The sequence below is a fragment of the Acytostelium subglobosum genome (genome assembly GCF_000787575.1).
Source record: "Acytostelium subglobosum LB1 DNA, scaffold: scaffold14, whole genome shotgun sequence".
NCBI lineage: Eukaryota > Evosea > Eumycetozoa > Acytosteliales > Acytosteliaceae > Acytostelium > Acytostelium subglobosum.
In genome coordinates this window covers 311,868-331,916 of record NW_012236519.1, presented here as the reverse complement: position 1 = coordinate 331,916, position 20,049 = coordinate 311,868, and the positions used below count along the sequence as shown (strand labels likewise).

The 20,049-nt window shown below is 44.6% G+C and overlaps 10 protein-coding genes across 10 annotated transcripts; 4 read left to right on the top strand and 6 right to left on the bottom strand.

Moving 5' to 3' along the window:
• Positions 1-297: 297 nt before the first annotated feature.
• SAMD00019534_071340 (hypothetical protein) lies at positions 298-4,392 on the bottom strand (the record flags this gene model as incomplete). Its single annotated transcript, XM_012897541.1, has 4 exons — positions 298-2,945; positions 3,006-3,468; positions 3,683-4,033; positions 4,108-4,392. 4 exons carry the CDS (start codon positions 4,390-4,392, stop codon positions 298-300), a joined length of 3,747 nt encoding a protein of 1,248 aa, XP_012752995.1.
• A 446-nt stretch (positions 4,393-4,838) lies between these two features.
• On the top strand, positions 4,839-5,132 carry SAMD00019534_071330 (hypothetical protein; the record flags this gene model as incomplete). The annotated part of the gene is made up of 2 exons (XM_012897540.1): positions 4,839-4,932; positions 5,017-5,132. The coding sequence occupies 2 exons, from the start codon at positions 4,839-4,841 to the stop codon at positions 5,130-5,132; spliced, it is 210 nt and encodes a 69-aa protein (XP_012752994.1).
• A 255-nt stretch (positions 5,133-5,387) lies between these two features.
• Positions 5,388-7,900, bottom strand: SAMD00019534_071320 (hypothetical protein; the record flags this gene model as incomplete). The annotated part of the gene is made up of 3 exons (XM_012897539.1): positions 5,388-6,026; positions 6,103-6,519; positions 6,593-7,900. The coding sequence occupies 3 exons, from the start codon at positions 7,898-7,900 to the stop codon at positions 5,388-5,390; spliced, it is 2,364 nt and encodes a 787-aa protein (XP_012752993.1).
• A 513-nt stretch (positions 7,901-8,413) lies between these two features.
• Positions 8,414-9,269, top strand: SAMD00019534_071310 (hypothetical protein; the record flags this gene model as incomplete). Its single annotated transcript, XM_012897538.1, has 2 exons — positions 8,414-8,590; positions 8,670-9,269. The coding sequence occupies 2 exons, from the start codon at positions 8,414-8,416 to the stop codon at positions 9,267-9,269; spliced, it is 777 nt and encodes a 258-aa protein (XP_012752992.1).
• A 600-nt stretch (positions 9,270-9,869) lies between these two features.
• On the top strand, positions 9,870-11,831 carry SAMD00019534_071300 (hypothetical protein; the record flags this gene model as incomplete). The annotated part of the gene is made up of 5 exons (XM_012897537.1): positions 9,870-10,028; positions 10,097-10,240; positions 10,335-11,081; positions 11,196-11,288; positions 11,397-11,831. 5 exons carry the CDS (start codon positions 9,870-9,872, stop codon positions 11,829-11,831), a joined length of 1,578 nt encoding a protein of 525 aa, XP_012752991.1.
• Positions 11,832-12,217: 386 nt separating this feature from the next.
• SAMD00019534_071290 (hypothetical protein) lies at positions 12,218-12,925 on the bottom strand (the record flags this gene model as incomplete). The annotated part of the gene is made up of 1 exon (XM_012897536.1): positions 12,218-12,925. A coding segment is annotated over one exon (708 nt), but the record flags the coding sequence as incomplete, so codon positions are not given.
• Positions 12,926-13,851: 926 nt separating this feature from the next.
• SAMD00019534_071280 (hypothetical protein) lies at positions 13,852-14,148 on the top strand (the record flags this gene model as incomplete). The annotated part of the gene is made up of 1 exon (XM_012897535.1): positions 13,852-14,148. A coding segment is annotated over one exon (297 nt), but the record flags the coding sequence as incomplete, so codon positions are not given.
• Positions 14,149-14,924: 776 nt separating this feature from the next.
• SAMD00019534_071270 (hypothetical protein) lies at positions 14,925-16,685 on the bottom strand (the record flags this gene model as incomplete). The annotated part of the gene is made up of 5 exons (XM_012897534.1): positions 14,925-14,980; positions 15,058-15,561; positions 15,629-16,016; positions 16,099-16,533; positions 16,629-16,685. Coding segments are annotated over 5 exons (1,440 nt in total), but the record flags the coding sequence as incomplete, so codon positions are not given.
• A 416-nt stretch (positions 16,686-17,101) lies between these two features.
• Positions 17,102-18,499, bottom strand: SAMD00019534_071260 (hypothetical protein; the record flags this gene model as incomplete). Its single annotated transcript, XM_012897533.1, has 3 exons — positions 17,102-18,094; positions 18,157-18,348; positions 18,428-18,499. 3 exons carry the CDS (start codon positions 18,497-18,499, stop codon positions 17,102-17,104), a joined length of 1,257 nt encoding a protein of 418 aa, XP_012752987.1.
• A 707-nt stretch (positions 18,500-19,206) lies between these two features.
• SAMD00019534_071250 (hypothetical protein) lies at positions 19,207-19,673 on the bottom strand (the record flags this gene model as incomplete). The annotated part of the gene is made up of 3 exons (XM_012897532.1): positions 19,207-19,297; positions 19,375-19,485; positions 19,573-19,673. The coding sequence occupies 3 exons, from the start codon at positions 19,671-19,673 to the stop codon at positions 19,207-19,209; spliced, it is 303 nt and encodes a 100-aa protein (XP_012752986.1).
• Between the last annotated feature and the right edge of the window lie 376 nt (positions 19,674-20,049).

The following is a 20,049-nucleotide window of genomic DNA, read 5'->3' as shown; positions in this document are numbered from 1 at the left end:
TTGTATTGATATAGATATTTATATATAAGTTATAAATAAGTTAGTTAGTTTGTTTGTTTGTTAGTATCAACTAACATGCATGCATGGATGGGAGCAGTGAGGCGAGTCTCACAAAGGGAAGAGGCAACAACACCCATCTTGGCACAAATCAAAAAATCGGTTTCGTGGATTATCCTCGGATCGACTCATACCCTCGCGGACATACCCTCACGCGATAAATTTCGTTGAGTTATATTTGTATAATATATATATATATATCACATCATGTAATGATGATGAGTTGTTTAATTAATAAAGTTAAGCATGCTGCTTTGGCTTCTTCTTTGACTTGAGAGCATCGATCTTGAACTTGCGCTTCTTTTGCTCCTTCTGGCGCTCCTCCATCTTCTCTTTCTCTTTGTTCTTGACTCTTTGGTTCTCTTTACGCTTGGCCTCTGAATGTTGACGCTCCTTCATGATCTTCTTATTCCTGATCATCTCGAGTTTGTTCATCAGGTCGGCGACACGCTTCTCGTGTGGTTCGAGGACGACGGCGCGATGTGACAACAGCGCATCGGCCTCATTCCTCTCCTTCTTGAACTTGGGCTTGAGGTCGAATGGCAGCTGGTTCTGAAGTGAGGCTGGGATCTCCATTGGACGGTACTCGCGCTTGGGACGCTCGATCTCGCGATACACAGAGTCCTCCTTGATGGGCGCCCTCAGGCCGTGCTCGTAACGCAGCTGGCCCACGGTCTTCATGCCCTGCCATTCGGACTTGTCCTGCTTGAGTATGTTGGTGACGGGTGTGTAGAACTTGGTTGGTTGGATAGTATACCAGGTCCTCAGGAAGATGATGTCGCTCATCAGCAGCTTGTCCTCGAATGTGGCACGATAGGCACCCTCGGGTGCGCTCAGCGGCTTCTTGATCTGTCCACGAATTCCAGACACGGTGCGCACGGTGGCGCCCACGAACTTGGCCACCTCGAGACGTGATGTGAACATGCCCTGTACAAAGGCCGTCTTCTTGAGGATCTTGGAGGGGCGACCGGTCAGCTTCAGCTTCTTGACCACGTTGATCGTGCTGTCCAGGTCCAGAATGATGCCGTTGGCGCTCACTCGGAACGACGCCTGCTTGGAGTTGAGCTGTGTGAAGGCGATGAAGCCCGTGCCGGGCGGCGTCATCGGGCCGTAGAAGCTGCCCTGGCAATGCATGTGCTCCGGCGAGTACTTCAACATTCTGTTACGGCCGTTGATGTCCTGAATCGAGTACAGCATCATGGTCTGGAAGCGGCGCCAGCCCATCGAGATGATCAGGGGGTCGTTCGTCTTTAGCAGCTTCTTGTGCCAGCGGTGCTTCTTGATCTTGACGTTGACCATGCCCAGGTTCTCCTCGTTGGCCTGCAGGCCACCGACGAGCAATGGGTAGTGTGGATCAAAGTGATGTGCAAACTCGTAGGGTACGGCCTCAAACTCGATGCGCACATAGACACCGATGGGGAAACCGGCGTATTGCATACGGCTCAGCTTGTCATCCTTGGCAAACTCTGCCTCGTTGATGGCGCGCTGTCTCTTGACGGCCTCGGTCATCTCGTGGGCATAGTCCTCCTCCTCGGCCTCGTACTTGGCATTGATCCTCTTGATCTCGCGCTCCTTACGCTCCTTGTTTCTATTCCTGTCTTCGTCAAAGTTGGCCTCCTTGTCATCATCGTCCTTGTCGCCGTTGCCTCCCTTCTTTGAGCCCTTCTTGTCGCCATCTTCGTCCTCTGAGTCGTCCGCATCCTTCTCATCGTCATCGCCAGCCTCCTTGCCGCCTGGACCAAACTTCTTGCCAGTCTCAAGATCCTCAAAGTCGCCAAACAGTACCTCGTCGTCTTGGTCACCCTCGCGACCGACGGCACCATGGGCGGCCAGCTCGTCCTTGTCCACGAATCTTGACATGAGCAGAGCCTTAACGTCGGGTGCGTCTCTGAACTCGTTGGTGTGTGTAACTGATGCAGTGTTCTTTGATGAATCGAGTTGATTGAGTCCAGTGGACTGCTGTGCCTCAATGTCCTTCTTGAGTCTCATCGAGCCGAATCCACCCTTCTTGACCTTGAAGAACTCGCCATCATCGTCCTCATCGTCGTCATTGTTGTTTGTGTCCTTCTTGGACTGTGATTGGTCTCCATAAATGAGCTTGGCCAAGTTGACCTTTTGATTGATCAACTTGCTGGCTTGGAAGTGATTGCTCATGTTCTGTTTCCACTTGGAGCTCTCCTCTTCCTCGTCCTCGTCTTCATCATCGTCGACCTCCACCTCTTCCTCGTCTTCATCATCCTCATCTTCGTCCTCACCCTCGAGGTCATTGTCCTCGTTGGCTGGGTCATAGTACTCTTCGTCGTCCAACTCTACATCACTGCCATCATCTTCGTCGTCGAATCGTAGATTCTCTCCTTCGACATCACTGTCATCTTGTACTTTGTGCTCTCCATCATCGTCATCGTCTTGGTCGTCTTCGTCAGATTGGTCATCATCGCTGTCCATGCCCTCTGCTGCGCCATTGACGTCATCGTCGTCCTCCTCGTCACTGGCCAGGTCGGTTGGCACCTTCTTGAGTTGCACAAACTTGACCTTCCTTCTCTCACGGCCGTCGACAATCTCGCGCACCTCGACCTTCTTGGTGGTCGACTTGGCCGTGGCCAGCTGTGTTTGTTGCTCGGGCTCGCCGCCATAGTACTCGCTATCGCTCAGCTCGTCCACGCGGTCCAGATCGGCTCTCCTCTTGTTTGAGATTGGTTTCAGCTTGATTGGAGCACTGTTTGAGAACAGTGACACCTCTGACTCCTCCATCTTCTCATCAAGGCCCACTCTAGTATTCTGCAGCTTCCTGACCATTCCAACTCCCTGGTCGCCCATCTCATCATCTGACTCCTGGTCACCATCCTCCTGGTATTCATCATCGCTGTCCTTCTCCACGATCTTGCCCTCTGTTGATGTAGAAATGTCAGTTGCGAGCTCATTCAAACGATTATTCAATCACATCATACCTTTGATCTTTGAGAAGTTGATCCTGTTGTCTGGGAGATTGATGTAGACTGCATCCTTATCGTACAGGACGTTGCCAATGTCACCCATTGGGGCATATATGAGTCGCTCTTTACCGTTGAGCACCTTCTTGCGCTCATCGGGCAGTGGACATGGGTCGCTGAGTGGTGTGATCGACTTCATGCGGAAGTCACCAGCACCTGGAATGTGTACCTTCATGTGAGGCTTGAGATAGGTGCCACGCACATAACCATAGAGACAGATGGATCTGTCGTCCTTTGGTCGCTGCTTGATCTGCTCGACGTCTGTCGTATCTTCGAAACGGTCGACGTACACATAAGGATGAGTGTTGCGCCAGCTGAGTGGAATGAGTTTGGCAACAGAAATGAACCTGGCCAAGTTATGTATCTCCTGCTTTGGATACTTTCCATGAATCATACCAGAGAGGTAGAAGAGTTTGGCGCCCTATTTGATTGATTGAGTCAGTGGAATAGTTCGTGGGTGGTGATCATGTGATTGAGTGAGTGAGTGATTGGAATGGTTCCAGTGATTGAGTGAGTGAATGAGAGATGAATGGGATGGACCCATGGATCATGATGGTGTTGGAGCGAGTGATTGAGTGATTGGAATAGCTCCAGTCACTGTGGATATGATGATCAATGAATGAATGGAATCATACCTGATAGATCTCAGTCCAGAAACGATCCTTTAACTTCTTCTTGGTCTTCTTGAGTGTCTTGTTGTTCTTGAAGCCATCGAGGTGAGTAAGAATACCGATGACCTTGGGGAATCCATGTGTTTGGAGGATGTTGAGGAACTCAAACGTCTCCATCTCGAATCCAAAACTGGCGTCAATCAGCAACAATACCAAATCGGCAATCTTTGCCGTATCGATCATAGAGTTGATATCATTATTACACTCAACAAATGTAATCCTACGTCTCTTACTGGCCACAATAGTGATTGGTCCCTTTATATCACCAACCGAATATCTTGTATAATTCTTGATCAATGATCTAATGAGTGTGGACTATATTTGATTGATTGATTGAATGTTCGAGTGAGTATGAGTGAACGATTGAACCTACGAATGAATGAACATACCTTGCCAACTTGTGGTGGACCAACTACTGCAATGACGATGGGAGGTACTTCGTCAGCGGTACCTGATTGATCGAGGACTGGTAGGTCGACACGCTTTTGATGCAAGTCGAGTGAACGTCTCTGTGCTTTGAGTGCAGCATGTGCCGATGAGAATACGAATGCCTTTGGATTCTTTGATCTGACCTCCTTTGTTATTCCTAACTTTCTCTGTTTGACTGCCTTCTTCTTCTCGGCCTTTTGGCCAACCTTTGACTTCCTATGTGCTTTCCTCTTTGTATCGTCCATTCTTCAACTTCTTCTTTCGTTTGATTGATTGATTGATTGAATGAATGAATGAATGATCAAAGTGAGTACACTATATGTATGTTATTCGAATCAATGATGTAATAGAGTAAACTTCTGTTTCGAGCGATCTTTGAATGTGTGTGAGTGGGAGTTCGTTCGTTTGTCAAATTAAATCAGAATTAAATAGCAATAATTCAAGGGAAGTTCGAGCAGAAGTTTGTCAAACTTGGTCATTCATCTGACTTTTGGTTGTTTATTTTTTTGTGTGTTGTGTGTCAAAGTGAGAGAGTGATGAGTTGAATGCATGTTCAAGTTTGATTGTGTGTTTGACTTTGAGCTGGCTGCAGTTGTGCCTCTTACTTTGACCCACATTCATGCTGACATTACTCATTTAATTGATTGATTCAGTAATAACATACACATATATATAATATATAATATACACAATGGACTTAGTAGAAGAGACCGCCACACCACTTAAGGAGTTCGCCAAGAACTCTATCCGTCTGTTCAAGAAGTGCACCAAGCCGGACCAGCAAGGTATGTTTAGTTGATTCATGAATCAAGTTGATTGATTGATTGATTGAGTACAACTACTAACAATAATACTTGATGATTGAACAGAGTTCCAAAAGATTGCTCTTGCTACTTTGGTTGGATTCCTCATCATGGGTTTCATTGGATTCTTCGTCAAGCTGATTCACATCCCAATCAACAACATTCTCGTCGGTGGTGTCTAAAGATGTTATGTTATATCTACAAATACAATAACAACAAAGAACCAAACAACAAGCGCGAAAAGTTAATTAGTTATATTCAGGAGAGAGAGAAGAAGAAGAAGTAGTCGGACTTACTTGTAAATCATCAAACGATATTCGATATCAATGCCCAGCCACACATAGAGCGTAGTCTAATAAACAACCTTTTGTGGCGCCACACTTCAACGTCAACTCTGTTCAACAACATCAATCAATCATCGAATGAATAACATTCAGTTAAAAGCTCAACTTATCTTTAATGATGCTTGAGTTCATGCCCTCCTTCCACTCACTCCTTGTGATCCAGATCTCTTTGGAGCTCTCCAAACATCCAAGGATGGCACCACCCTTCCAGCTCATATTCCTAACATCCATGTCCTGTCGTACATTCTGTGTATAAGCTGCTGTTGTTGTTGGTGGTGCGGTGGTAGTCGTCGTTGTCGTTGCTGATGATGAAGATGAGCTGGTATCTTCTTGTGGCGATTGTAGCCTGAGCTTCAACATATCCTCCAGACCAGCGATCAGTGCACCACCTCCAACGACCAATATGTTGTTGTAGTACTTCTTCCTAAAGTCCGAACGATCGACTGATTGCTTGATTGATTTGTGTATGGCCACGTCCAGTGGCAAGACCAGATTCCTCTCGCCGCCTGCTGCCTCCTGTTGTTTGGAGTCATCAAACAACTCCTCATAGTCTGTCAGAGGAGAAATGTCTGCGCGGAATGGCTTTAAACTATTCGGGTGGAATAATGACATTGTGGCCACCTTATACGCCTCATCTCCATTGAACGAGTATCTCACTGTTGTCTGGCTTGTTGCCTGTGGCGGTGTTTCCTTCACGCCCAGCGTTGAATGTCTGATCCTGCCTTCATCATTCTAATGTCATCCAATGATTGATTGATTGAATGAGTGAGTGATGATCATGCCATCCACGTACACGGGTCATACTTACCAAGTACAAGTTGGCATTCTCATTCTTTATGGTCTCCATTTGGTTGAAGTAGTAGGCCAAGTCAAGGTCGCAGTAGGGTACGGGGAAGTGATACTTGTGGACCGGCGGATGAGTGTCTGTTTGGTCCGCCTGGTATAGGAGGTATGCCAACAGCCTGGTGATACTCTCACCGCCATACTTCAAATGGATACGTGATTGCGGTATCAAATAGCCTTCGTCCACACATGATATTGTCACTGACTTGTGGCCAATGTCCACGACACATGCTGTGCCCACTGATGCGCCAAAGATCGAGCATACCGACTCTTGATACAGCAATGCACTGGTGAATGGCATCTCCCTCAGCAGCAAGTTCGTCACCTCCTTGAGCTCTCTCCTGTCCAATATGTCTGGAACAACAAAGACACATCCATATGACTGCGCGGCCATGAGTTAGTACTATGATTGATTGAATGATCGACTGAATGGTATGATTCCAGGCGTGACATACGTTGAGCTCTTGAGGCGAGATGTTGAGATAACGTTGGATGGCGAACTTCCACATTTGGACAAGGTCGTCGAGCAGGTGTCGAAGTGACTTGTTCTTGGTGACGTTGAATAGTGTGGCCGCGATAAGGGGTTGGTAGCATACCCAGTGTTCGGTGTCCTTGCTTGCACGAATGGCATCATCGCCAATACAGTAGTCGACCTGTTCCAGATCGATTGCCTGGACGCCCTCCAGGAGGGACTGAGCACTGGATGCGCCACGCTTGGGCTCGGGCGCCACCTGATCGTTGTTGGTGCTGCCCGTCGCAGTCATAGTCTTCCTCTTCTTCTTCCTCTTCTTGCCCGTCGTGTCGGTCTCTATCGCTATCGAGTTAGACTCATTATATATTGTTGCCTGCTTTGGTAACTTGGCATTGACCACCACATCCTTGTTGATCAGCGGCAGTGACTTGGCCGCATCCTTCATGGTCTGTTGTATATCTTTGATTGAGCTGATCTTGAGACGAAGGATATCGTCAGAGAGTGCTGGAGTGATGCCAGTCAGCTCGATGGCCGCAGACGCACTGCTGGCTTGTTGATCTGTACCATTGATCGTGCCCACATCAGCTGGTGAAAGCAATGAATGAGCATTGGTAGATACTGCAGAAGAGTCGTCCACATCAAGTAGCATTGATTGATCGTTGTCATTGGTGCCACCGCCAACATCCAAGTTCATTGGTTCGCTCTCAACAGTGCTTGGCTGTGGTTGTGGCTGTGATAGTGTTTGTGGTGGGGCGTCCTCAACAGGCTTCGCCATCTCGCTTATCTTTGTATCTTCTTGATGTGGCTTGGAGTCTGTATCCATTGATGTCGATGTTGATGTTGAGTTGGTATCGTTTTCTGTTGATGTTGATTGAGTGCCAGTAGTGGAGGATCCATCCGAATTGATGATGTCAACTGATGTAGCCTCGGACTTGATTGATTGAGTGATGTCGGGATTTGATGATTCGAGAGGTTGATCACCATTGATTGGTTTGTTGACCAACATATCAGTTGGGTCTTTTGTTATATCTGATGTCATTGATGATGATTGTTCATTCTTCACTTCCTCTGTTGTTGTCGGTCTCTGATCTTGTTGTTGTTGATGTTGTTGCACTTTCTGTACATTATGTTGTTGTTGTTGTAGTAGTTGTTGCTGCTGTTTCAGTTGAGTGACACTTGGTTTGATCCTCCTGGCAATGTAGTTTGGAATGATCTTTGGTATGTTGTCCGATGCCAATCCAAGCTTCAAACTATGTGCGCCATGATTGATTACAATGACCTTGCTTTCCATTCCCCAAGGTGTAACAACTAGTTATCAAATCAATGTTCATCAAATGTTATATTTGATGGATGGAGAGTGGAGACAAATAGAATAGTATAGAATGAAGATCATTAGTCAACACTAACTTCATTATAATCATGTCATCATTTTCGATGCATCATACATTGACATTCCCATCATAACTTCAGTGAACTTGTCGACAATCAAACATTAAACACACACACTCACACTCACTCTCTGATCAGTTCTTCGCCAATCTATAGATTACTCCATTATATCTTAATACATATACATTCATTCATACATACATACATACATACATACATACATACATACAATCAAACAATCATATATAGACATGTATAATGCAGGACCAGCTGGATTGCGTATGTTGACAAAGAGACTGATCTGAATGAATGAATGAATGACTGACTTGATCAATCAATTGATATTGTAGAGAATGCACCAATTACAAAGGTTCTACTGTTTACTGTAATTGGTAGTTCAATCATATTGACATATATGAATGCCAAAGCAAAGAAGACATCAACGGGGACAGAGGCAGCACAACTACAGTCACTACTATCACTATTCACCAATCACTTCCACTTCACATCGATATACGAAGTAGTCTTTGGTTCAGCACTTCTATATACATTCAGGCTATTCGAGAGGACAATGGGTTCATCAAAGTATAGTGTATGTGTCATCACATGTCGATCCATCAATCAATGAATAGACTCTAACTATCAATCAATCAATCAATCAATCAAACTAGATATTCATATTGTCATCATTGATTATGACGACAATGTTACAGTTGGCATATATTGTAATATTTAGAAGGGGATCAGCTGGATCACCTGGACCATATGGACTCATCTTTGCTGGTCTGGTACTGTTCTTCAAGGAGATACCATCGACACGATGGTTCAAACTATTTGGATTCCCATTCAACGACAAGATCTTTGCCTATCTGACGGCAGCCTCACTGCTGATTGGCAGTAACTCCAACATTGCCCAGAGTGTGATGGGCATTGTCGCCGGCACTCTCTATCACATCGACGTGTTCAATCTCAAAAAGAGGAGGATGCCCGCCGGCCTCGTCAACCTGTGCAACAAGTGGATCCTGCCGCTGTTGCAATCGCCCAACAAACCAACCAGTATGCGGCCACTGATAGAGAATCAAAGTCGTGTACAGCAGCAGCAACAACGTATGCAGAACATACTGCAACCAATGTTCAATGCGCCACCATCCGAGGAGAACATCCAAATGCTAGAGGCCATGGGTTTCGACAGACAACAAGCCATAATAGCACTGCAGCGTACACAAAACGATCTGAATGCTGCCACCAACTTCCTACTCAGCGCCAACTAATCAATCAGTCAGTCAGTCAGTCATTCATTCACACGCACTAGGTCCATCAACTTTGATGAACACCATCTATTCATTCACTCAATCAATCAAATGAAAAGTCTTGTATCCTATTCACTTACTCATTCAACTGTATTGATTGACGATTGATGGTCCAGTGCACTGGATGTATTGGAAGTACCATTGACCATCGGTTAGGACCTTCCACGACTCCATGCTGACATTGTTCGACACCTTGTAATCTAAATTTCATTCATTTATTGTGTTTTGTGGAGTGTGTGTCATCCAATTTACCTTCAAAGTGATGGGGGCTTGCATCCTTTAAGTCCAGGGCTCGGGACTCATCAAAGCTGGCACTCAAACCCCCACCACACCTCCAAAGTCTATTGATCAATCCAATCACCTTTATTCCAAATCAAGTGTATATAGATATAGATATAGTAGATATAGATAGTATATTCATTCAATCTCAATCAATCACGATTAGACACAAGCACAAAGGATACACAAGACAAGGCCATTGGACATTGATATCAAAGGGGGTTGATTGGTTAAGGGCCTTACAACTGGCAACACATCACCAACAATAACAATAACAACAACATGTTTGCTCACATCTTCTCATTCCTGTTTGGAGTGTTCTCCGTGGTCATCAGTGTAGTGTACATGATCGTCAGGTTCTTGGAGACTGCTCAGGCAAATGTAGACAGGACCGAGTTCAAGGATGTCCTGGCTAAAGCTGCCCAAGACAGAGCGGAGATGGTAAGTGAGATAACCAAATGTGTAAGACCTCTAGCTAGCTAGCTAACACAGTCTACTGTGCCACACAGAGATCAAGCACATCAAGATTCAACTCTGAGAAGAGAGGAAGAGTACTCATCAAGAAGCCAGACGACAACAGTAGCTCAGAGATACAAGAATGGTACCATTGTGTGCTCAAGACTAACATGTTGTTCCTGTTCAAGCATGCCACTGTATGTGTGATGATGATGATGTCACTGGGCGGTCACATGACACTCACTCACACACTCGCACACACAATCAATCAATCGCGATCAATCAAAACAGGATACATCTGCCGTTGGTATACTTTGCATTGATGGATGTGTACTTAGTGTCATTCGTAACAAGACATCAAAGTTCCATAAGAAGAATGGTATTGCTATAATGCATGCCGAGAGGGAGCTACTGTTCCATTCAAAGGTGCTGAACTTCTATTTGGAGAATGGCAAGGAGCTTGAGACGTGGTTCTGGTTCCTCAGGGAAGCCGCGTCAATCACATTGAAGAAGACACAGGACGATCAGGACGAGAGCAAGCGCAGCCAGCAGTTCTTCCTAGATCTGCCATCGCGCGCCAGCGTGCCATCCGTGCATCAGGCAACCTTTGGCAGCATGCACAATGGCGCCGCCGCCTCACTGCAATCACCCACTGGACAGAAGAAGTCGACGACGGGCACCTCATCCCCCAAGTCGCCAGCGACGCCACTAGTCGTCTCACCCAACCAGTCACTGTCATCAGCCTTGGAGGACTCGATCATGATCGAACGTTCAATCAACTCATCACCAACGGTATCAAATGGAGCGTCATCGCCACAACAAACGGCAAAGATGCCACCATCGTCACTCAAATCAATCTCAAGTCTACTGCCAACATTGGATGGACAGGTATCCGGTCCGAGTGCCTCACAATACGATTGGTTGAACGTACTTGTCGGTCGAGTGTTCTTTAACCTCTACGACACTGACGAACTTCTCGCTTTTGTCTCATCCAAGATCACAAAGAAGCTTAACAAGCTAAAGAAGCCATCAATACTGGTATGTTGTTGTTGTTTGTTTGTTTGGATGAGGACAATGATGAGTTGATCGATGGACTAACATTGTTCCTTCTCCCTCTCATCACTGTTGCCATCGCCACAACGCGCATTTTAGAAAAGCATCACATTACAGAACCTTGAGTTTGGTCCCAACCTACCAATCCTACAAGACGCTGAACTAATGTTCATCACGCCCCAAGGTGAAATGGTATGTATCTCAATCAACAGTTCCAGTCAAGCCATTCATGTACTTACCTCACCTCCACTCACTCCCGCCACACCTACTTGCGCGCGACAACAACAACAACAACAACAGAGTGTAGACCTTGTTGTAAATTATCATGGCGGACTTACACTGACGATCAAGATTGAAGTGTCATTCAGCATTCGAGGCAGGACTATATCGATTCCTTTGGTGATATCTGTGTTGGTCAAGTCGCTGCATGGCCGCATGAATCTACAATGTCTGCCGCCACCGACCAAGCGCGTCTGGGTGGGCTTCTACGAAGAGCCCGAGTGTGAGATTGAGATCGACACGTCGATAGGCGAGTCAAAGACATTCAGCTACCTAAACATGCCAAAGATCGCCAAGATGATCGTCAACAAGCTAAAGTCGGAGTTGTTCGACATGATGGTGCTGCCCAATCGTGAGGACTGGCCATTGCCAACCGGAAACAAACGAAAGAAGAAGTCCAACAATGACATACCATCCGCCACGCCTCCACCAATACCAAGTGCACTTGGAGAGTAAACTAGTCTCACTCTCCACCATCCTAACATTCATACATCCAACGCAGTTTCCAACTTCCAACTTCCAACATCCAACTTCTCAACTCTATATATAATCGAACGAAGGGCATCGCTACCCTCTCTTTAATGATGGTCTTATATAAACATAATGGTCATTGTTATCTTTCCATGTACATTGCGCTCGTCTAGGGATGAACATGTCCTCGTAGATATGTTGTCCAGAGTCCAGCTGCGTCAGGGTCTCGCGACCATTGATGAGCTACATTAGAAGCTCTTCTGGATGAGAGATGGAGAGAGGGTGATGGATGGATGGGTCAGTTGATACCCTTTGTTACACGTGGACAGCAAGGGCTCAATCATTGCAATCACTCAATCACTCACTCAAACCTTGTAGGATGGTGATGATTCACCGACTCGATGCCGACGACTTACATGTAAATGGCTCTTGAGATGCTTGGACCGCGACTGGAAGATGAACCAGAATGCAAAGCCAACGAGTAAATGCCAGATGCCATGATTGATGCGTAGATAGTCATTCTCATCGTCCAAGCCACGAGCAAAGAAGAAGGCCGCCACCAAGAGCGTGCCAACGCCATACATAAAATGTCTCGTCTTCAACCATTCTGGAACACGTCGCTTGTAGATGTGCGTGCAGACCAACAGGAACACCGACAGCAAGATTGGGAGGATGGTGAACAGCAGGTTCCAGGGGTCGCGCATCTGGCAGTACAATGTGAACACCAAGAACACCCATCGCAGCAGGTCGACGATCTGCGGATGGTTGTACTCCATCAGGTAGAACATCATCGCCTGGAACGACAGGATCGTGAAGATGTTGTCCAGTCTGTGCCACTTGTCTGCGTTGAGGCCTGACATTTGGAACCAGGCCGTCTTCTCATATATCTCGCCAACGTGATACATCATCGATGAGATTGCACAAGCAGCTCCAATCACGGCCTCATAAGCATGTCCACGTCTAATACACTCGTAGCCCAATGGTATACAAGACAAGTTTGTCGTGAACGCAATCACAGCAGTCATCATTCTTTCCCAACCAATATCTGACATCTTTGTTGTTGTTATTGTTGTTGTATCTCTATCTCTGTATCTGTATAATAAATAATAATAATAATAATATATGTGTTTGTGCTGTACTACTACTTCTATTGCTATTGTAATATATTAGATTGGACACGCTACACCTTTAATCTCGTCAGCATGTCGGGGAAGTGAAGTCAAACACCGAAATGAATTGCTAATCCCACAAATGAGAAGTTAGTGTTAGTAATGTATGCCCGGGCATTCATTTTGAAATGAAAGGAGGGTGAATCGCTCAAAGTGGGTTTCTTTCACATTTAAATTTATTTTTGTTTTAATTTTCTTCAATTTCTCTCAATGTTTGTGAGACGCACAAGTTGAACGAATGAAAGAGATCAAAACAAGGCTGCGACACAGTTGACTCATCCTTTTTTTCTCGAACGAACATAACACATCACACAAAATGGGTATGTCTATCACTACTTGACTTGTGTGCTGCCTGCCAAGGCTACTACCTTGGACTCTTACCCAATGGACGACGACGACAACTACAACGACTACGACAACGCAACGACAACACGACAACAATGACAGCGGCACAACCAGATTAACAATTGATAATAGACATTGATCAATGTGTTGGATCAACAGCATTAACAACAACAATATCAATGCTCAGCATATCGGTCGACAACAATAACAAAGGGATTGTTCAACAAATGATGCACATGAAGAAGGGCGATCAATCAAAGTCGAGCAACAACATTACATTCAACAGAAATCAATCAATCAATCATCATCGTCGTCGTTGTCTTTGGGAATGAGTTCAAGGAATGCTACATCCTATCTATACATATACTAACATACCTCATTCATTCAATCAATCATAATAATCAATCTATGATCATAATGATAATCAATCAATACTTTTGATACTATTATTATATAGGTAAGGTTCACGGAGGTTTGAACAGAGCTGGTAAGGTCAGAAACGCTACTCCAAACGTGGAGAAGAAGGAGACCCGCAAGTCCAAGGTTGGTCGTGCCAAGAAGAGATTGTTGTACAACCGTCGTTTCGTCAACGTTGTCACCGGTTTCGGAAAGAAGAAGGGATACAACACCCAGAACGTTCCAAATGTCTAAGCAACATAGTAGCGTCGCGTCCGTCCCTCAGTAGTCCCGTGCCTCTCCGCTCATTGCAACACTGGACACTCGATCACGGAGGCCAGTCGGTCCTCAACAGCCCGTCTGTCCTCCACGTAAATAAACAACCGGCTTTCCAAAATCAATCATTCATTTATGAATACCCTATCCTTCCATGGATGATCATCTGTTTCACTTCCATTCCCCTCGAGTATCCTCCGCACCTCACTGCTGCCAGACTACGACTGCCTCCAGGCAACCTTCGGCTTGTTCGAAGGATATTGCACTCGCTCTGTAGGCAATTGTAAGACCATGTGAACCAGTCATGCATCCACCTATTTTGATCAAAGATACATGGAACTGGAAGGTGTACACTTCCATCCCTTTAATTAACTTGGATGAGACCGCACCCAATCTTTTCCTTTAACTTTCCAAAGACTCCCCCCTTCATTTCAACTTCCAACTGGCAAATAATTATCTCTTTCTTTGATTGAATGACTGGTTGATGAAATGTTCTCTATCTATCTGTTGAACATTGTTGAATGGACAGAATGGGTGGATGAATAGAGTATTCCCACAATATGATTAATAATTGATAGTATATATAATGATAAGGTTGAAGAGTATTTCAAATCAGTTACCTTAAAATACCTCAATCAAACCTTAAAACAGTCTGATCTAGAGATGTCGCAATCATACGCAATGTATGCATAGACTTATCTCTTACTTCGAATAATACATGCACAATTTATTGCCTACCTACCTCTGCGGAGAATAGCTTAACCGTTGTTTATGCGTAGGATTACCCAGTAGGAGATCCTCCATAACAACACCCCAATCAATCAAAGACAAACAAACAATGATATGTAATCCAATCATCAATCTTGGTTTATTCATTTATATTTATATATTAGACACGCTCCTCAATGTGCATTGGGAAGGGATTTGGATGGATCGTCAATCCAAAGACTATAGTAGTGATTGATTGTGGATGATGAGTGAGTATGATTGATCGAATGATCGAATGATTGATTGAATATACATACTCTCTGTCTCGTCACATGATCGCCCATCAACAGTCTTCAACCTAAAGTTCATCAGGATATTGGTACAGGCAATGTACAGCTCATCCTGTGCCAGATTCTGTCCAACACAATTTCGATTGCCAATGCCAAAGGCAATACAACGATCTGGATGTGAGTTGTCCAGGAATCTCTCGGGCTGGAACACTAGTGGGTCCTTCCAATATTGATCATTGTTGGCCAGACCGTAGATGTTCTGGATCATCTGAGTTCCCTTTGGAACAAAGTATCCGCCAACCATACAGTCTTGCTTGGCCTGTCTTGGAATGCCCAATGGACCAATGGGTCGCATCCTCATAACTTCCTTGATGGCTGCATTGATATATGGTGTGTTGGCGCGATGCTTAACATCTGGTCTACATCCCTTTCCAATCACAGTGACCAACTCATTGTAGGCCTTCTCTTGTATCTCTGGATTGTTAATCATGAACAAACAGAACCATTCAATTGTTCCTGCAGTGCTGTCGGCTGAATGACGTATGAATGAGTTAGTGATTGAGATTGGAATGATTCCAAAAGAGAGAGACTAACATACATCCTGCGAGCATAAAGTCCATTCCAACATGTAGGATGTTGTCAATGTTGTTGCCATCAGATTCGATGATCATTAGGTCCAGGAGGTCTTTGGGGTTCTCTGGATCGAGGTTGGCAACATGATCATCATAAACTTCGCGCATGAATGACTTGATCTTCATCACTTCAGCATTGAATGACCGTCTTGAAAAGTAAAAGAATGGATAGAGCAAAGAGACATAGTCATCGACACTGCCAGAGCCCAACTTCTTAAACACCACGGCAATGGGTCCAGTCAATCTTGCCATCTTTCCCTCATTCACGCTCTCCTCATACTCAATCTGCTCAGAGAACAACAACTTGAATATAATGTTGAGTGCGAACTTGCTGTAATATGGTCTGCAGTAGAACTATAATGATTGATTGTTCGATTGAGTGAGTGGGAGAGTGTAATTGCGTGATTGGAATAGTTCCAGTGAGTGATTGACTTACTGGATGTTGGACTCCTTGATGATTCTTCATGGTTGCGATCAGCTGATCGATCTGATTGTCAAGATGTCCATAGATGATCTTCATCTTGGTCTTGGTGAATGAGTTGGAGACGAGTGCACGACTCTTGCGCCACAGTTCTTCATCACTAAAGGCCAAATCTTGGAAGTTGCCCGAGTAGATCTCGAACGAAGCGGGATGTGGACGATTGACAAAGTTGTCAAACTGTTTGACCCATACCTCTCTGACCAACTGTGGATCACTGACCACAATAGTATAATGATCGCCCATCCATATACGATAGAAGCCACCATAATACTTCATCAATGCCGTCAAACTCCTATGTGGATTATCTCCAAGTAGATGTAGATTACCCAACAATGGTAATGCCCATGGTCCTTTAGGGTCATCCTTTGAGAATCTCCTGTTCTTTGTAAACTGATCAATGATCGAAGGGAGTGGTAGAGTGGTAGAGTGGGAGGGGTGTCAATGATGTGGACCATCAGCATTAATCAATCAATCAATCTACTTACAAATGAATAAACAAGGAGTATTAGTAGTAGTATTATATTTAGTTGTATCAAGTCCATGTTGAGATAATAGGAAGGAATATAGTATATCTTTGCAATGGATGTAGATAGAATAGATTGATTCAATACAATGAGTGAGGAGGTGATGGGTGATGATGGTGGTTGGGAGCTAGACTGATGCCTATATGTAGGGATCACCAACGAGCTTTGGTACGGCGCGTGGCCCATCAATCCATCCCCAATCAATGAAATCCCTTGTTGACTGAAGTAACCCGTGTGCGACCCTTCCTTATTTCAACACACAACATGCTGCTCCCTCATCAGACACACAAACTGATCACCTGACTGATCTGGTTGTGGGGGGTTATGATGATGATCATTGATTGAATGAAGTGTTAGTGATAGAATGGTTGTGGTTGATCAATCACGTGATTTTATTACAATGTTAATGCTAAGAGTTATATAACTCCAATCAATCAATGACACTGTGACATCCAGAGATCAATGGTTGCCTCGTCATCCTCATCGACAGGACTGTTGTCCTTGAGGATGGCTATGAACGTCGTTTGGAGAGTCTCCTCCAGGACGTTCTTGGTCGACATGGTCGGGTTGTCACGCCTTACTTGCACGTAGAACTCCTTGATCCAATCGTGGAACATCTGAAGATCGGTGGGCAGCAGTAACGAGTCATCATACTGCTGCTGGAAGTTGGGCTGCTGCTCGTGCGACTCCAACACCTTCTCTATCTGCTTGAGCTGCTCCTTTAGACGGCCGGGCAGGATACCATAGCCACACAGCTCGAATATTCCGACAAACTCCTTCTTGATACACTGCAGCGTGGCCCTGGTCAGGAACCTGGGCTGTTGGGCATTGCGCGCAAACAGGATGAACTCAAAGTTGGACGTCACGGGATTGAGCGTGCATATGAATGAGCAGGTCTGGAGTGGCTGTTGCAGTGCGGGGAAGTCGCCCGTGCGCCAGGCCTTGAACACCGAGTTGACGGCCAGCTCCATCTGTGCGCGGTCGCTGCCCACCACTTTGAGACAGCAGCATGGGTGGTGCAGCCACATCACCTGGCATCCGAGCAGGTCGTAGGTCTTCTTGACGCGAGCCTCAAACACGGCGTAGGGGTGGTCGCCTGCCTGGTAGTGACGATGCGACATGTTGGTGACACCTGTGCCCTCGCGATCCGAGTTGGACGCCACCTTGTAGCCGGGCATGCGCTCACACATCTCGAGCAGCTCCTTTATCGTGTCCAGTGTGAGAACTTGTGGTATGTGCTGCTTGTCAATAATTATGTTGTGGAAGTTGAAGTAAGGATATGGTGGGAACTGGCGGAAGAACTGTCTACCATTGCACTCAAACTCAAATGCGCGCAGACCCTTCCTCTTGGCCGATCCAACATTCTCGAAGCAAATGACACATTGTCCTTCAAAGTTCAAGTAGTTTGATGTCTGTGGTGTTACACCCTGTAAGATTGATGGGTTAGTTGGGATCATTCCAGGTGGGGTCCACTTAGGTTGCCACTTACAGCAATGATCTCTGGCTTTGAACAGTTGATTGTGACCTCGAATTGCATTGGTTGATAGTTGTGTTTGGTGTACTTTGGTAATATGATGTTGAGTAGTAGCCTCTCCTCTTGGATGTATCCATAGCTTGTGGAGAGGTCATATAGAAAGGTCATGCAGTCTCTCCATCCAGATGTGGCCAAAACTTTGTCTTGCTGTTGTTGTTATAGTTGGGGTGGATATGTTAGAGCAAGGACAATCAATCAATGTACAACCAACCAATCAACAACTTACCCTTTCCTGTATATCCTTCTGGTTCAGATGATTGACCTCATCTGTAAGTGTGCTGTCTCTAATTTCAATCATTGTCTGTGTCTTTGTCTCTGTTTGGTCTTAATATGAATGAATGATTGATTGAATGATTGTATGAATGTGATAATATGTTGTCCGATGTCGTCAGAACCTTTGCAAATGATTGATTTGTTGTTGGTGTGTGCGGGGGTTGTTGGACCTTTAGCCCCAACCGACTCTTCTTTGTTTGTTGTTTCAAATCGTTTAACTTTGGTAAACCAAAAGTCACTAGTGTCTATGATTGATAGTAATAAACTAAAGTAGTAGTAGTACTAAATATATTAATGTTATAACAACAACTACAACAATAACAACAGTTCACAACAACAACGACATAGCTGGTGGATGTGGTGGTGGGAGCTTGAATACCAGACCCATCTGACGATGGTGCATCATCCCGAAAGTGTTGCTGTTGTGCCGAGATAAAGTCAGTGAAAATGTGCTAATGTGTGTTGTTGGATATTTCAATGCTTAAGCAATGACCAACACACACTCTAACTCCTTGCTTGTACAAGAGAGATAAGAGAGCATAGATACTTTATCTATATCTATTTCTGTATTATATCAATATCATTGTTAAACCATCACAATGATAATATAATAGTTAATGTCCTGAATGATCTGATCTGTCTATGAAGAGAATGTACCTGTACAAGAGAGGAAGAATCGATGGTTATGTTGCATCAAGCAACGATCGCTCATCACTATCTATATATATATATTCAATTGATGTTTGCTTCGTTGTTTGGGTCATTGTGGGCAGGCATCACTCCTTGTGACTTTGGTGCGTAACTCTTCTTTGGGTATGGTATCCTATGAAGTAGAGTCAATCAGTCAGTCAGTCAGTCCTTCCAGTAACGTGTAGTAGTAGTAGTACTTTGGACACCTACTTGTAGTGCAAGGCCAGCAACATCCTTGATCTTGCCTCCTCAATCTTCTCATCGATTTCTGTAACATCTTTCAGATCCTTGTTCCTTCTAAATGATATTCTAGCCTCTGTCCTATAATATCATATGATCAATGAGGAATGACTACGATGTTACTATCATGTTGATGATGATACAACTCAACTCTTATATACAACCTACCTTATATCCTCTTTCTCTGTTGGCTTCTCCCATTGATTGGCCATTCTGAATATCCTTCTATACAGATACAACACCTTTGTTCTAGTCGATGGCAACGACATGAACTCTAAATGATTAACAAAGTTATATGCGTTCATTATACTATCTATATATATATATATATATCTATCAATCTATTAATATCTGTATATGTAAGTGATGTGTTGAGATTGATTGATTGGTCGGTTGATAATGTTTATTGTGAAGTTATATATTGTTTGTTGTTATGAWKAATTCTCAGATTGGACAAGAGATAGATAAAGCCAACAGTTGGTACTAGTATATGGAGTTAGACTCAATACCAATGAAACAGTCAATGATCAATGTTATATTATTATTATTATTATTATATTTATTGTATTATATCCCTCATCTATCTAATAAACAGAGAGGTCGAGTCGGCAGATGATGATGATGATGATGATGATGAYGATGATG